This window comes from Plectrocnemia conspersa, unplaced genomic scaffold, assembly GCF_051122295.1.
Source record: "Plectrocnemia conspersa isolate PC_06_02 unplaced genomic scaffold, ASM5112229v1 ptg000014l, whole genome shotgun sequence".
NCBI classification, from domain to species: Eukaryota; Metazoa; Arthropoda; class Insecta; order Trichoptera; family Polycentropodidae; genus Plectrocnemia; species Plectrocnemia conspersa.
Window position 1 is genome coordinate 27864230 of NW_028277178.1, and position 18308 is coordinate 27882537.

The 18308-nt window shown below is 33.1% G+C and overlaps 1 protein-coding gene across 19 annotated transcripts; it reads right to left on the reverse strand.

Moving 5' to 3' along the window:
* Positions 1 to 1457: 1457 nt before the first annotated feature.
* Positions 1458 to 17584, reverse strand: RIC-3 (RIC3 acetylcholine receptor chaperone). Of its 19 annotated transcripts, none has more exons than XM_088203436.1 (13): positions 17378 to 17584; positions 9999 to 10346; positions 9251 to 9414; positions 6047 to 6184; positions 5668 to 5800; positions 5295 to 5392; positions 3964 to 4049; positions 2906 to 3256; positions 2742 to 2837; positions 2503 to 2628; positions 2367 to 2442; positions 2236 to 2294; positions 1458 to 2166 (listed from the first exon to the last, which is right to left on the reverse strand). In XM_088203436.1, the coding sequence occupies exons 7-13, from the start codon at positions 4003 to 4005 to the stop codon at positions 2032 to 2034; spliced, it is 885 nt and encodes a 294-aa protein (XP_088059562.1). In that variant the 5' UTR covers positions 4006 to 4049; positions 5295 to 5392; positions 5668 to 5800; positions 6047 to 6184; positions 9251 to 9414; positions 9999 to 10346; positions 17378 to 17584; the 3' UTR covers positions 1458 to 2031. The 19 variants fall into 19 exon arrangements, 16 of the variants coding, with proteins under 16 accessions (XP_088059562.1, XP_088059563.1, XP_088059564.1 ...); XM_088203437.1 differs by having other exon boundaries at positions 9203 to 9414; XM_088203438.1 differs by having other exon boundaries at positions 9251 to 9417.
* Positions 17585 to 18308: the final 724 nt, after the last annotated feature.

Here is an 18308-nt window from a genome sequence, read left to right on the forward strand (position 1 = left end):
ATTTATTTTAATACACATATCTCATAACAATTTCCTGGTAAATATCCATAACTAGAGCGAGTTGCATCTACCTAGAAAATCCAGACACAATAAGCTGTGCAAATGAGTTTTTGTTACTACATTAAACAAATTTCTTAAAGTTTGTATTGGTTATTTTATGGGTGTTTCAAAAATTAAGAAATTATATGCTGATCTAAAATGTCGATGAAACTCAATTTGCCAGTTGCGAAACATCCATTTGCTGTTCAAAACAAAACCTAGCTTAATGCAACTTCTGATTCAAAATTTGAACTTTGACGATGGGTGGCAAGTAGACACAGATTGAGCCGCTGCAGTAGTATTTTTATTGAGATTTAATGAAGTTAAATGTTTGATAATAATTTGGCTACGGGATGGTGACAGGTGGCAATTAGACACAGAGCCGCTGCAGTAGTAATTTATTATGATATGAAGTTGTTACATGTTAGTAAATATACGGGGCGCGCATACCGAACGCGTCGAAGATTGTCAGTCGAGAGAAACCGTCACGCCAGTGTTACCCAAGTGCCGCCAAGTATTGGCCATAATGAAAATCTATATATAAATAGGCAGCAACAATAAACGATGTTCGGTGAACCAGGCAGACCGGCCGTTGCGAGTCCGCCAAAGTCGGCTAGAGAATGTGTCCCTCACGCAAGTGTTACCAGAGTAACACAAAGTTTTGGTCATAATATAGCTAAATATAAATGGGCCCCATACAGCACTTTCAGTAGGTCGAGTCTAAAATATAAATTAAGTCAACTCATCTATCAGGGGAAAAGAAGGGGAAGAAGAAGTACAGAAAGATGTCGCATCTCTCATATTACTCCATGGTTTGTCTGCACTTCCGCACTATGTTTAAAAAATATGATAGCTATCCTTACCGATATTACTTTGGATTCCTGATATGAGATTATTGGTCTAAGTATATTCAAACCGAATTTTGGTCAATAGGAGAGCGCAAAAACAACTATCACTTCTCAGAAGGCAAAAATTCACGTATTATTATTACTTTTGACGTGAATTTTTGCCTTTTGAAAAGTGATAGTTGTTTTTGCGCTCTCCTATTGACCAAAAGTTGGTTTAGATATGCTTCATTCAATTCTCACTTCTTGCAAGTCGTAATATTGTTATGAAAAAACTGCGTAGGCACGATTTTATTGTTTTTGACGCGGATTTTAAACAGGGGCGTCATTTGGGGGAGGGGGAGTGAAATCATTTCCCCATAAAAATGCATTTCAGTAATATAAACGACCACTAACTGGCCCCCCCCCCCCCCGGAAAAAGCTGAAATGACATCCCTGGATTTGTGAAACCAAAATTTTATGATCTTTTAGAACTTTTCAAACAGCCCTTATATATTTTTATATTTTATTTACTAAACTACGCTCGTTTATTCTTATGGCATTATGATGAATGGTATAAATTAAAAAGCACGGTCGATGACTATTTTATTTATTTATACTATGGTTAAAATAAATACAAATTAATGATTGTTAATAAATTTTTTGATATTTTTATTACATTCATCATACGTAGAACGATAATTATGCATTACTTACGTGCAAATATAAAATGCTCATTTCTAATGTTCTTCCTTCTATTTAATAGGAAAAGCCTTAGTTGTAGACGGTCGATAATAAATAAAAGCTTAAATTATAACTTATCATAAGTTTCATACACGTTATGTTAAATAAGTAATATGTTAACGAGAAATTATCCAATAAACGTAACTCAAAGGCGGTGAAGAAGATTTTTTATTAAAGTATAATTAGCAAAATAAAATGCTTCAACTGTGCAATGTAAAACTTAAGTTCACTCTAATAGTGTTCGGAGATAAGAAAAATAGCATAAAACGTTCGGCGGAAGCTCATGTCGTAATCGATTTTAAAATAGGTATGAAAGTGTTCAAAGCATAGTCACATTTTTAGTATAAACTTATCTAAAACGTATATGATAGTTAAATCATCACATGTATTTATAAAATTGTTCAATTATTTGGAAAGGGTTTTTTTAAATAATTTTGGCTTTTGGCTCATCGTCGAATTCTAACTCTTCAATTTCATCCTCCTCCTCCTCCTCCTCTTCTTCCACTTCCTCTTCGATTTCTTCTTCTTCCTCCTCCCCAGACGCTACCGTAGTGTCTTCCTAAAATAATTATTACTAGGATTAATATTGATCTTATTAAAATTTATAAGGCAGATGAAATGCACGTACTTGTTTAGGCATTGTCATAGCACTGGCAGTTGTAAATTCATCATCTTCGAAATCGATACCTATTTTAAACATAAATAAAATTGTGAATATATAATGCTGATGTATAAATATTTATGCTTATTTTAAATCACCTGTTTCGAGATCTCTCAGTAACTCTTTCAATTCGTCGTTGATTAAAGATAAAGTCATCTTTCCACTCAAGACGATCTAAAAATGATTGTATTAAATGACGAATAATATAAAGAGAAGTTAATAAAATTTATTTACAGGTGCATCTTTTTCGTCTCCATCTAAAGCTTCTTCTGTATGTGTTTCCGATTCGGATACCAAGAGTCTCGATTGGTGAGGTAACGCTCCTTCCAAATAAATTGAAGAAATTTCGGTGATTGGCGCCTGAATTTCCAGAAAAAAATATAAATATAATCAAATTAAATATACAAATTCCGAGACAGTAAAGGCCTTTATTATAAATTAAATTAGTTTTATGGTGAAAGAATATCACTAACGGTTGGATGAGGCGCCTGAACTATCGGGGGTGTCGGAGTGCGAGTCGACCATTTACGAAAACCTTCGCAAGAAGCAGTCATCTCCATTCCGACAACCTTGAATAAAAAATAATAAGATTAATTTACGAACTGTACAATTATAACGAGCTTCGTATAAGTCTTACTTTAACGGTAGCTTTCTCTTTTTCTTTCTCGATCTGAGGATCGCTCTCAATGGTTTTATTCTCTTCGTTCTCTTTAGCCATTTCATTTTTGTCGACTTTATCATCTGAGACGGCAACCTTCTCCGCTACAGGAGCAGGTGAAATTGAACGTTCTTTCGGTGCGGTAAAAGGCTTTTCGGATACCGGCGTCGAATCCTCGAACGACGGCGGCGTAGTCTCTCTCTTGGACAGATACTCGTCGGTGATTTTGGTTAGGTCAGGATGGACCGCGCCATTTGTTTGTTCGTGTTGTACGGAACCGTTGGTCTGTCCGTGTTGCACCGAACCGTTTGTGAGGGGACAAGAGGAATCCTGAAACGTTCGAAGAGTTGTCGTTCAAGACCGCCGGCAGACGATATAAAATAAAAAAGCTTTTAAAATAAAAAAAGTAAAATAAATACAGTAACACAGCTACCTCACGCACGTAAATGAGGAAATATGCACACATATTTGTATTTGCCTTTTAAAAATATCAAGATTGCAAAAAAAGTGTTCTTCTTTTCAGTCATGGCAGATTGCGATTAGTGAATTTTGGAAATTTTCAATTCATTGAAATGAGTGTTATTAAAATGTGTATGAATGTATGTCATCGTTGAGACTATTCTTCAATGATTTTGATAATTTCAATCATGCTGAAAAGAAGCGTTAGAAAACAAAACATTAAATAATAGTAAAAAACGTTTTAATTCAGGCTTGGTAGCTAAATCGGCATAAATTGTTCAATGATGCATACTTGCAATTATTATTCTAATAAAAAATAATAATAAAAATATTGAAGTCTAAATCATAACATGTTAATAAATAATTGCTTACAACATAGATTTATTTTAATTTTAATTAATAGTTAATTTTTATTTAATTTGTGGCTGTAGACTTCCTTGGATAATTATCTTAATTCGTTTTAATTGCTTCGTTGCAGTTAAATTGACGAATTATTGACAAAGGATAAATCACATGCTTCTTAGTGGTAGTGAATTATAAAATGCTTGGAGGCACGGATAGATGGCTGTGTTCACTACCTGGGTGAAGTTTGTGCGATCGACCTGGTGTGAGTCTTCCATCTGCTGCCGAACTTCAGCTACCAAACCTGAGATGGCATTTACAACTGCAACCGTAGCCCGCCAAAAAGAAACAAAAAGACACCCATTTCGTTTAATATCAAAAATTATACATATGCATATATACAAGCGCTTAAAAATAAGATCCATTGTCTATGAATATATTTGTTTAAATACATTTATAAATATATGCATACAAACTTGGGTGTAAAACTAAAAAGTGACTCTTATTTCTCGGTTCTGAAATAAATAAATTAAATTGGGCTTCTCTATATTATTGTTTCTATGGTATAACTATATTTATCTGCAAGTTGCCATGATTATTTGATTCAAAGTTAATAAAAATATTATGTACGATATCTTTATCAGGAGTGCATGGTTATTAAAAAAAAATCAATAGAAAGCTTCTGTTTTGAATTCATAAACAGTTATCGGATTTCTCAGTACTATGAAATATTAATTATATTTATCATTTATACGTAACAAGGTCGGTGTAATCGTAAATTTAATGAAATAACAATAATTCCAGGAATTGATACTGTTTTTAATATCTTAGTTTTACTCAGGAATACTCGATAAATAAAATTTATCGTGTTTTTATATTAAACAGTATGCATATATTTATATTTTAAATTTCTTAAGAATACAATTTTACATAATACTCGAGAATTTTGTACTAAAGATTTATTTTATACGTATTTTTGGAATATCAATTCTGTAAAATTGTATATCATAATAACAATCATTAATGTTGTTAAAACTTATAATAACACAAGACCTTAAAATGCTACACTGGTTAAGTCGCTATTCGCATGCCATAAAACCTCATCATACGTAAGTTGAGTTTTTAGTATTTTAATATTGAAAGATTGGACTACTAAGCTAGTTACGATTTTTTGGAGTAACGGCATAACACTTTACTGGTCTTGTGATTGAAAGATGTGACATGAATGTGGTCGTTGATATGATTTAATAAAATCTGTATTTGTATATAATATATAAATATAAATGACATGCCACAACAAAACAAGCCGCTACTGTCGGTCAATATTGTCGTAGAGGATAAAAAAAAAGTAAAACACAACACTATCCAATGTGATACAATAATATGTATACTACTCTAAAAATTAAAAACCCAATTAGTCATCACAGTAAACCGACTTAAGTTTATATTATATGAGATAGAGTATATGTATATATATATATAAAAAGTAAGCTTCAAAATTGGTCATTTCGGAATTGTTCACGATTCCTTAATGGAAAAAGGCTAGGAGCCTTGCGAAAAGGCTGACCTGGCGAGCGAGAGGCCCGCGCATTTGCATCACGATCCTCTCCATGACGCGTTCGGTCTCCGCCAGTCTCGCCCTCAGTACGTCCATCTCGTCGTCCCCTAACAAAAACGGGGCGGGATGGAATGGCACGGTGAGTAATTGTTATCATTGAACATACTAAACATCATCATTATTATGTGCGACGGTGAGATAAATGATACGAATATGAATTATATTATATAAAAGCATAAATAAATGATCAATCGAATGAACTCACTCGCGTCTCTCTCTTTGTGTCCTGCGCAGCGATAAAATCAAATTACAAATGATTTACGCGCGTGTTAAGAAAGTATTAGAATAAAAGAAGGAACTCAAACGAAGCTGTGACACGAACCCAATTTGTTGCTCTCCGGTGTGCTTCGGTTGTTTCGGTTCGGTTCGGTGAAAACTTTTCTCCTGAAATCCGGATCAGGCTTTATTGCTTCGTATGTGTTAGACGGATCCTCTTCTTGCCTTCTGAATATCATCTATAAAGTGTAAAAGGGTAGTATTAGAACATTGAAAACAATGAATAAAATGTGTATATAATAGTTTAATTCACACAAATAGACGGTATGTTATAATAAATAGAAAGACATCTATGAATATAAATACATAATTTATTTAGTCAAGCTTAGAACCATATATGAAATATTTATTATTTCATTCGCAGCTTACTTCACGCGTTACGTGTTTATCTACTATAATCGCTTTTTTATATAAATATTATTTACCTTAAAAACGGTGTACATGAAGAATATGACTATGCATAAGGTGTACAGAGGCATCAAAAATCCGACTGACGATTTTGGAGGAGGAATCACTCCACCTGCTCCACCCATTGGAGGTCTCATGCCTCCAATCGGCATAGGCTGTGAAGATACATAATTTAAAATAAATTCGTCATAAAGTTGATTTATTAACAAAAAACACTAATGCTGCGATATTAGATACGGTGCTCCACACTATGCTTATTAATATCAGATAAATATAATATATTGTTTATTATTTGACGACTACTCAATGGGCACTTATTTTTTTATTTTTCATTAAACAAACACTTTTGGCTTCCTAAACCAGTACGTACATTGACTTTGCATTGTAGTTGGCCCTGACAGGTTATAAATCCCGAGATAATTGTTTATTAAAACAAATAATCGAATTGGCGCTTCTCAATGTTTTTAGTAAAACTTTAATAAATGCAGAACTATACTAGATTGATTTTTCTATACAACTTTGCGGTTCATTGTGTCGCATATATCTATATCTACGCGGATTTTTTGTGTAAAAAATATTCAATAGAACAACTTTTTATTGATTATTCCGATAATCTTTGTTTTTGTACATTTTTTGCAAAAGTACAGCAGAAACGTTACGCCTTTTAAATAATATTAATATCACTAAATTTCAAAATCAAAATTAAATACCTACAGTATATTTATAATAACAATGATCACCACGTGCTTTTAAATTTCTGCTCTGTGATTGATCGGTCGCTCTGAGGGAGTTACCGGCATGTGTAAGTACACAGGGCGATTGTTATATTTGTTTATATTCTATTTATTATAATTATGTACATGTTCTACGCATTAATTTCGCATTTTTAAAGATTGCAGTTGTGGTATACTTTTAAGGGATTTAGTTTCGAATGAGCATTGAAACACGTCTGTGTCGTCATTGTGTATACTAATTTGGTACACGTAAATATAATGAAAATACACGATAAAAAGGAAACTTGAACGAGCGAAACCTAAAAATTGGCGCAAACAATGATGTCACGCCGAAAAACGCGTGCCATTTTATTACGTATGAAAATCCTAAATTTAAGCATCGTTGTCATCTTGTCGTACGCGCTGCACGCGATCTATTCGTGGATGTTTTGAGTTAATGAATTAACCGATTGAACGCAGCGTTTACATATTTCTTAGAAACTTCACACGGAATCTAGTCGGATTCTTTTAAGCGTACGGAGTGACTGCAAAATTTTTACAATTACATATTAAGTAACACTAGATTGTTAGCAAACGCAGATGCATATATACTTACAATAGTATTAAAAGAGTTATATAATACAAATTAGTATAAATTAAAATTAAAAACTAATCAGCCCACTAAAAGCTATGAAAAATATCTGCATATTTAAGACGATTGCGAAACTTCACTAACAATGATTACTTGGAATAAATTATTGCAAAAAATGACTAGAAAAGTCAGTCAGGGATGTTATTTAAGGGGGGGGGGCAGAAAATACATGTTATTAAATGAAATACTATGAATTTTAACCCTTTGAGTAGTGAGTTAATTTATACACATTTTTTTGTGATTAATTTTACTATTATTTTATATTGCATTTATATTAAATTATATGATTCTCAACGTATCATTGCTTTGATTTATTTTACTACTTTTTTATATTAACATGTATTATTATTTTTTTTTAATAATATACGGCTATTGTGGATTTTTTATATCAATTCAGAGGATCTCAATATTTTTTAATAAATATTAAAAATTATATTTATTTATTTCGTACTCTTTAATTTATTAGTATTGTTTTCTATTGAAATCATTTACATTAAATCAAATTTAAAAAAAAATATAATAATATAGTGTTTTATATTTATTATTTCTTCAGTTATATATGCGATTATATAACTATCTAAAGTATCTCAAAACAGATAAAGATCGACCACCGTACATGTACGGCGATACTCCACAAAGGGTTAATAAAGTCGAAAAATGCAATAAATCTACCACTGACTGCCCAACTTTTGCCCCCCCCCCTCCCAAAAAAAAAGTTAAAATGACGTCCCTGATTCTAAACCAGAAATTCTCAGGTTATCTCTCAATGAAAATCTAAAAAAAAACAGTCTCGAATCTATCCAGAATATATGTTTTTAAATATGTCATTTCAATGAAATCATTTCGGAATACATTATTCAATTCATTTAAATTTATTAGAGGAGATATAGTACATTAGGCAAAATATATAAAAATACATTTTTACGAATTGTCTAAAAAATATTTGCTCTTTTTTTGGGGTGGATCGACATTTTTTATAATGAGAACTGCTTTTAAATTAGTGTAATAAATACATGATATTTATATACGCTACTTTGATGACGAGCTTCAGTGATTTTTTAAAATATTTCAAAGTTTCAACGTATTTAAAAAAATATTTCATAAATAAATCTCAGTGAACTCATCGGATAGAAAGATGTTTTCTGCGGTAGCTGCGATGAGCTGGTTTATGAGGGACAGTGCGTATATTCCATTCGGAAACATCCGCCAAAGGACGAGCCGCGCATTTTCCGCAATCCGTCAGTGGCTCACGCGCGAAGTGAAACTCTTGAAAATTCCTATGCGTAAAGTTTCACCGCGCGCGTTCGCCAGTCGGCATGACAATTAGTCCAGTGGTAGCGTGGCGCGCTCCAAGAAGAGTAGAGCTATCGAGGCCAGTAGGTAGAGTGGAGTCCCGAAAATAGACATCTCCCAGAATTGCGGACGCGGTGACCACGAACGGGAAGATACGCGAATGTCGCCTCTGGGTTACCGGCGATGCAAGGGCCAATTTCGCCGGTCGGCGGATCAGGTGCAAGAGCGCCCACTGCCAAAATCTTGGGTAGCTTTCTGGTCGTTTTGCACACAAAGTCAAGTTTATCGGGTTTATGTCATCGCGCTGCGCGGATTCCGCGCGCCGATGTGTAAACACTACTTCCGATCTTTCGAAAAACGCACAAACATTTCTGACAAGTTTATATACTTCTCACATAATTAAATTACTTGTGTCAATAATTGTGATTATTCTTCTACAGAGGATTATTAAATGTAGCGCAGGAATAGCGTACTATAGCTGTTAGATCGGCAACAGCCTTAAAATCTAAACGCACCTCTTCTTCGTCTCTGAGATAGTAAACATTTAGTGGAGTTGACATTACCCTTCCTTCTTTGGGACCTCGCTGCACCACAGGGCCGGAGGCTTTATATGCACCCATCGGGGCAGAGCTCGCAGGCAACGTAGGAGTTATAGCGCGACCTCTCTCTCTCAACGCAGGATGCAAAGGTGCCGATCGCAAATGAGGCGGACGCTCCTGTCGAACACCTGCTAAAACAACGTAGAGGTTAACAAACTTGGAGCAAGGTGCTTAATGAATAATTATTTCAACGCACTTATCTCAAGGGTAGTATTATCAAGGATAATGGGGTTTTGAGTACTTTGTACTTAATTAATATGATACAACACAGGATGGGCGTAGAGGCTATTAGAATAAATACTAGATTATCATGAGATTAGTTAATATAGAAATAAATCACACAGTCAATCAAATAAAGGCGTTAAAAGAGGATGGATCGAATGATCAAAACTTGTTATATGGCACGCGTGCGCAGATATAAATCTAGATTATTTTTATCCAAAGTTTAGTCTAAAATCTAAGAATAGCCTTCAATATATCATCGTTAATAAATAGAACGATCACACAGAGCCAAACAGCGGCGGGGGAGGCGCGATTTATTTTTTCGCCTTAATGCACAAGATTAAATAAAACGCACACGGTGTATATGTTGACGTTTTGGTTAGCGTCTCGTATCGGAAGGAGGACAACGTCCGGGCCAAAACGTCTACACATCTCTTAAAAATAAATCCATCCAAAGAGTTTTGTTAGTCAAGATTGAAAATATCCGCACCAAAGTCCTGCACCCAAAACTTTCCGACCGAGTGCGGGATCCCCAAGGACCAAGGTTCCACTCCGTAGTTCTCCTTGAGACAGTTGGACGAGTTGTAAGTCCTGACTTCGTCCAGGATGTGCTTGTAGCTCTTGCCCAGGCGCACGTTGTGGTCGAGGAAGGCGGCAATGTCTATCCCGCAGGTGGAGTTGACCTCTCGCCTGCACGTCGAGATCGTCTCCTTGGTGAGCTTCCCGGGAGCGAGGATCGCGAGCGGTTTCCCGTCGCGTTTCTGCAGGATAACCGTGCATATCTCGGATATCACGTTTATGGCGGTGACGTCGTTTTCGGCGAATATGTCGCAGCATCCTTAGGGAGGGAAACAGCCTTTTATGTCAGTTGGACGAGATTCTTTTCGACGGGTTAGCCTTCGGCCGAACGCAAATATTTCACGGACCGTCGCTTTGTGTTTACACACGCTTTGTGACCTCAACGAAAGAGCTGTTCGTGTTTTAGAAAATTAACGTAAATCAGTATTCGACGCCGACGTTAGCAGATTCGATCATGTACCTTTTGTATCGACAATTTCGTAGATTTATGCTACGAATTATAATATTAATACGTTTACCACACACGCCGTATAGTACACTACTAAAATATGCAAGATTAGCTACCAAAAGGTTGAACAACAATTTCTATAGACGAAGAGGATCTCACAATAAGCTACACATCCCATAATACAATATCTTTATGGATGTGGCTGTTTGCACTTATTGTAAGTATGAATTGTTGGCTATTTGCATTTACAGTACAGGCACGTTATCTAGAGCAGGGCTCGGCAACCTATGACCCGCGGGTCACCAAGTGACCCGTTTGATGATTTGAAGTGATCCATTTCAGTTCTGCAAATATCATTTTTTTAACGTGTTACGATGTCAAGACTAGACCACGTATATGGTTTTTAGGACCAAAAATATTCACTTGCCCGAATAGTCTTTTTAATAGTCACATTTTAATTATTTTGACCCGCAGCCAAAAAAGGTTGCCGAGGCCTGATCTAGAGGGTGACCGGATTAATGCGCAAATAAAAATTGTTAATTGGAAATTGTTTTATTGTCAAATATATTTTAATTTTAATACCTGCTCTATTTATAAGTACGAAAATGTGTAATTATATGAAATGTATGTGCATCTAATGCTAATATAATTGTAAAATATTATAAAACATATTTTTAAATTAAAGTCATTATTTTTTTTTATATATATTGACGTATTATTAAATATACATGTTTGTATATTGATAATAAAATTATGATCAAAATTATTGCTATTTGAAATTTTCATAATCACTGAACCCATTTGAGGAATGTCATTTAATGAAATACTATAAATCCTAATGTAATCGAAATATTAAAAAAAAGAGATCACTAACTGGCCAACTTTTGCCCCTCCCCCCCTCTGAAAAGCTTAAATGACGTCCCTGATACTAAACCAGAAATTCTCGGGTTATATCTCAACGAAAATCTAAAAAAACAGTCTCGAATATATTCCCAAAATATTTTTTTTAATATGTCATTTCAATGAAATTACATTGAAATACAATTTAACTTGTAGATATGTATGTATTTTCATCAGTAAAAATATAATTTATCTGGCAGGTGCTAGTAAAATTGTATGATTTCAACTATTACATACATCATTATTTATTTACTTGCGATGTATAAATGTTACAGTGAATGTGTATTTTCAGTGAAGCTATATTCTCACTAGTGAAGTCCAAATACATTTTCACCAGTAGCTATATATTTCTACCATCGAAAATTAATTTAATTCCTAGCCGCTAGTGAAATTATATGCTGCGCTAAAATATATACGAAACTCAATTTGACAGTTGCGAAACGTCCAAACCTAAGTTAATGAAAGTTCTAAAACTAATTATATTTTTTGAGAACTTTCATTAGCTCAAGTCCAAAATACAAACTAACCCAACTCAACTCTCAGAGGAAAATAAGCGGAATAAGAAGTACATACATCGCATCTCGCATATTGCTCCATAGTTTATCTGCAATTGATTTAAAAATAAGATAACTATCCTTACCGATATTTCCATCGACTTCAGATATTAAAGAATTGGTCAAAGTGTATTCAAACCGAGTTTTGGTCAATAGGAAGGCGCAAAAACAATTATCCCTTCTCAGAAGTAAAAAATTCACGTCAAAAGCAATAAAATAGTGCCGTCGCCATCGCAGCGTTCCCACTACGACGGCTATCCTATTGGTCAAAATTCGGTTTATATGCTTTATTCGATTCTCACTTATTTTAAGTCGTAATATTGTTATAAAAATTCTTCCATTTTATGTGAAATCTAAACAGGGGCGTCATTTGAAGAGAGGGGGGGGGGGGCGTTTGTCTCCTCACTTAAATTTGTCTAGAAAAATGCATGTTATTTAATTAAAAATACTATGAATCTTAATAAAATCGAAATATTATAAAAACGATCAATTTTTGACCCCCCCCCCCATCCCCTGCTACATTAGGTATGAATTATTGGCTATTTGCATTTATATGTATTTGGTATAACAATTGTCCATTACGTTGGCTACACTAATATATACAAAACTAGCATATTCATTGGTTAATTGACGGTGTGACAAAATTTAAATCAATACGTATTTCAAGAGGTTTAAATGTCTATGAAACTCAATTTGACAGTTGCGAAACGCCTATTTGCTGTTTAAACCCAAACCTAACCCAATGAAGTGTTTGAACTATATAACCATTAGATTAATTCGTTTAAGTTAAAACTATAATTAGTTTTAGAACTTTCAGCAAATGAACGAGTCGCAACTGTTACAGTGAAGTTATATTATATATAATTTTACTAACTAGGCCAGTTAAAATGTTTATAATAATTAATTTATAATTCCACTGGTCAAAGTCAGTGAAACTGTATTTATTCACTATGCTTGGAACATTTTAGTCTTAATGTATCGCACTACAACCATATTTTAAAACAAAATTCGCTAGTGGCGTACTGTAGGTGCAAATAGCCAACAATTCGTACGTACAGTAGCCTCATTCTTTGTTTATTTGTATAGTTTATACTAATTATAATACTATACATACGAATATATCAGTTACATAAAATTATTGTTAAATCTAAAATAATCGTTTATGAGCATTTTTTGTTTGTTAGTATTTCTAATCTAAATAGAGCCCAGTCAAGATTTTCTGATTTATGAAAATGAATTATTATTAAAGTAGTTAATTATATGAATAAAATAGTGTGGCAACAAAGTAACGACAGCGTTTTACATGAAGCTCTTTAGAAACAATATTTTAATATATACAATATAGCTCCACTACTAATCGCATAATGCTTCATGATTTGGTCATCGCTGACTTAAGTAGATTCCTATTACAAACGATAGAAATTATTAGATATGATTCATGTAAACGAATATTATTAGATGCACAATAGTTTTATTGAACGTAAAGGCCTACTAAGATATTCGATAAATAAGGAAACACCACCAAAGCATGCGAATCAACTTGATCAGTTTTTAGCAAAGGTGCTATGTTGATTTTAATATTTTCAAAATATTGATTCGTTTTAAAGGTCGAGGTCAATTATCGACTATGCTCTGGAGGGCAGTCTATAATTTGTAAGTGCTGTAAAACGAAAACAGAGTTTACAAAAGAATCACAAAACAATCCAATAGTTATTTAAATACTAAAACTCATTTATACGTATATAATAGAAATGCGATCCGTACCTTATTCATGTAACATATATATTACATATCAGCGCATCTAAAACATTATCCCCTTTTCACAGCAATTTAATTTTGATGCCTAATTATTTTTAATAAACGTTATTTATTGCAAAAAAATATCTACGTTATTTTTATTCAATTAAAGTAAATTTGTATATAATCAGGTAATTTTATGATTTTTTTATCTCATAAAAAAGTTTATATACATTAAGATAATAAAAATCTACGTTTCAATAAAACTATTTGTGTTAAAATGGCACGTCCTTCTAAAAAGGGTTTTATGCAAACTGAATGTTTCAAAATGGCAGATAAAAGAAAACGTGAAGGAAATAGCGAAAAATCGACTTCCGAGATTTTGCTTTTATGATATATTGTAGTGTGTATTACATCAAGAGTAAAAATGTATTTTATTTTAAAATCATTCCGATCAGTGTTTAAATCTTTAAGACTTAATTAGATAAATTGCGACAATTTATTAATGTAAAATTGGATGTTTTTATGGAAGTATGCAAAATTTCAACTAAATAAACCGCGTTTTTAACATTTTTTTTAACTAAAAATCCACGAAAAGAAAAAAATATTTTTACTCGATTTATGTCTTAGGTGGAATTTTTATCTTTTAAAGTTAGTCCCTCGCCTCCATTCTTAAATTATGGCTTTGTCCTTGATTAATATACAAAAGAATAAAAATACTTTAGTATGTATGTAGCTCGCTAGATAATTTATATTTCGAGCGTAGCTTTTATGCTAAAGACGCGATAACTCATCTAAAGACGTGATCTAAATTGATACTATATATTTGTTCAGCTATGACATAAGCAATTGTTTAATTTTAAATAATTTATATAAATAAAATGTTTCCTTTAACGAAATAAATCTTAAAAACAAATATTTTAAATTATAAGATAAATAAAGTTATAAAATTTTGCCATTTTATAGATCAAGTTTTGCTGATGAGTCAACCTAATTTTACTCTTATTACAATAATAAAAAAAGTATGTGAGAAAATAATTGGTATTATATTAGTTAATATGACATTACATATTATGCATATAGTAATATACGTTACTTTCGTTACGTTCGAATCTCGTACCAAGTGTTTTTTTTTTAAATTTCTATCGTGTCTGGAAGGTCTATAATTATTCAATTTTATGTAATTATTTTATCGATCGATCATTATAGATTAGGTTTTCCTAGATTTTTCTAATCTAATGGATGCATATTGTGTTAATATTTTTAAGTATTGCGTTCATAATACGCAGTATAAAGACTCTCTAATATAAAATATAATAATAAACTAATTCAGCTCATTGAAAACATCACATACTATGTAATATATAAAAAAGTAATCTTACATTTATTAAACATTTTACGATTTTTTGTGTTATTTATAACATGTAATTTGATGATTCTTTTCTCTAAGATCAAAGATTTATAAAATACATTTTAACAAAAACTTGCGAAGATTTAATCAACGAAATGATTTTGACGAAAGTAATAATTTCTACTCATTTCGAAAAATCAAATTATTATTAAAAAAGTATATTTTAATGAGATAAAGCTGATACGTGATTGCAACAAGACTTAAATATTAGTAAATAACAATTTTTTTTTCATATTTTATATTTTTCTTATTTTTTGGGCTCCTATTATAATGGCAACAAAATGTTTATGTATATTTTTGTACAAGTTCAAACCGAAACACAGTGCGACGCAGGGCACGAGAAATATAAATTTGCGATTTGGTGAGGGTACTGTTAGTCGGAGAACTGAGAGGTTTAGGCATATAATCCAAAACATGCTCCTTAACCGAGTGCGCTAATAAACATTATTTAGTTGTTTATTCAATTGAACTTTGAAACGTTTACTCTGTTCCATATTTATTTATTTATAAAGTTGGAAAGATTATTTATTTACTTACATATAGATACAAATTAATTATTATGAAATAAGGATTCCTGAAGTACGGTTTGATAATGTGAATCCCATGCCAACACATTCAGAAAAAGAGTTATTAACCCGCTGCGAAAATCTTGGCTATAAAGGATGTGTATAAAATTGTTTACAGAAAGATAGAGACTGTTTTTTTATCATCAAAGATAATGTTTATATTCCAAGATACTCATATGTAAATATAATACATACTTATATTTTATTTTTTAAATAATAAATAATATATCTGCTTTGTATTTATTCCATACTTATAAAAAGAGATCCTCGGTATATTTGTCTACATTTGTGCACATTGAAATTATTTTTGATCTAAATACGCTACATCGATAAAATTTATATATCTTGTGTGTGAATTCTTGCGTGTAAAAAATCCTCACAGTTAAAAGGTCGCACGGATTAGATGTACACCGTAAACCATAAAATGCTTATGAAACCCAATTAAACAGTTGCGAAACGTTCATTTGCTGTTCAAACCCAAACCTAATCTACCCGAATTAACCAAACCCAACTTGATATAATTATAGTTTTAGAACTTTTATTAGGGAAGTCCAAAATACAAACTAAGCTAACTCATCTCTCAAGGAAAAATAAGCTGAAGAAATAAAGTACAGTATTTTATGTGTATGTTTTGATTATAGTTGTTTAGTGTATACTATGTTTTTAAAATATGGTAGCTATCCTTACCGATATTACTACAGACTTCTGATATAAGATTAATCGTCAAAGTGTATTCAAACTGAATTTTGGTCAATAGGAGGGCATAAAAACAATTATCATTTCTAAGAAGTCAAAAAAAAACTCACGTCAAAAGCAATAAAATAGTGCCGGCGCCGTAGCAGTGGGTTTTTTGCGCTCTCCTATTGGTCAAAATTCGGTTTACATATGCTTCATTTGATTCTCACCTATTGTTATAAAAATATTTTTGAGATATATTCGACTGTTTTTTTTAGACTTTTTAGTGATGACCTGAGAATTTCTGGTTTAGGTCATCTTAGCTTTTTCTAGGGGGCGGGGGTGGCAAAAGTTGGCTGGTTAATGGTCGTTTTTTTAAAATAACATGCATTTTTCTGGCCGTATCATTTGCACAAATCCGACTGAAAAGTTTATACATATGATGCAGTTTTTGAACAAAGATACGAACAACGCAAATAAACCTCATGTGATTTTTTTTGTATAATAAAATTACATTTCACGTTAGATGATGCACGAAGAGTTATAGAAAAAATATGTAATAAAGTTCTATATGTAGAATATTTTGTCAACATTCGCCACTGCGCATTTTAGATAGGGTGGATGTAAATCGATCATCATTATGTTATGGCCAATAAAACGTCGATTATTGCCAAGTAAACATGGCGCCCGCGCACCCTTTTGGAAAATCTGGTTAAAATGCATGCATCGTATACACATTTTTTTTGTTGAAAACAACTCCCGAAATAAGATGAAACGACACCGAATCGAACGTTGGCGTTCTTTTACAAACATTTAAATACGTAGTATACCGCTTAAAAAACATTGCGTATAAATAAAAAATGGTGGATTTATTTTGTTAAATATTTTTTTCCGATTGCCTGGATTCAAAAATAGACCATAACGTGGGCGTTCGCGCGACTCGCGACGATTTCGCTAGAGAAACACTCGGACGGTGCAATTCTCGGGTGAACGCATTACCTGGCTCTCCCGATCTGGAGGGAAGCTGCGGAGCGAAGATCTTCGGCCAAAGAATGGCCAAACAGATGCCAACTACCGTCAAGGCGATGGCGGAACCGCGCGGGCCTAGCGTGCGGGACTCGGCCCTTGCGGCCGGCGCGCCTCTAGGGCCCAGCGCCCCCGTAGTCCTCGTCGCCATGTCGTCAGCCGCCGGCCATGAAGCTCACTGACAGCGATACGCGAGCGACCTATTTTCGGCGCAAGGCGTGCGTTGCGCATGCGCGGCGTCGCTTTCAGGGAACACGAACGAAATTTAACTCGATCGCCTACCGACAATATATCTTTTGTTTTTTAAAAACATATTAAATAAAAAATAACATCAAACTAATCGACCATTAACTGAAAAATGCTTCTAGTCTACGCTCTCGCATTTTGCGCATGCGCGACGTTCGGAGAAAAGTGCAGCGATCAATTTTCCGGGGCGATATTGACCCTTTGCACTTAACTACGTTGCATCTAAGTTTTAATAAATCGCTTGTTTGTATTTCATAAAACAGTTTCATCTAATAAATAAATTATAATCAATCGATCAGTACAATACTAAATAAAATAAAAATAACTAAAATGGAGTAAATTTTCAGCTCTCTTGTTTCAAAATGGCGGATGCTTAAAATATTCAGATCTCCAATGATATTGATCTTAAAAAAGAAAAAATATAAAAAAATACTAATGTTTTATAACAGGAATCCGCAACCTACGACCCACGGATGAATATCGTAGTGAATAGTGATTAATTAAAATCGAGCTAGGTCATACATATCTGGTATTGAAACTTCTCTAATATTGAGATAATACAGCTCATAGGGAATATCTTATATGTATTAAAAAAAATACATAAAACTCGAAAGAAATTATTATATATAAAGTCATCTACTAATAGAGAAATCACCCC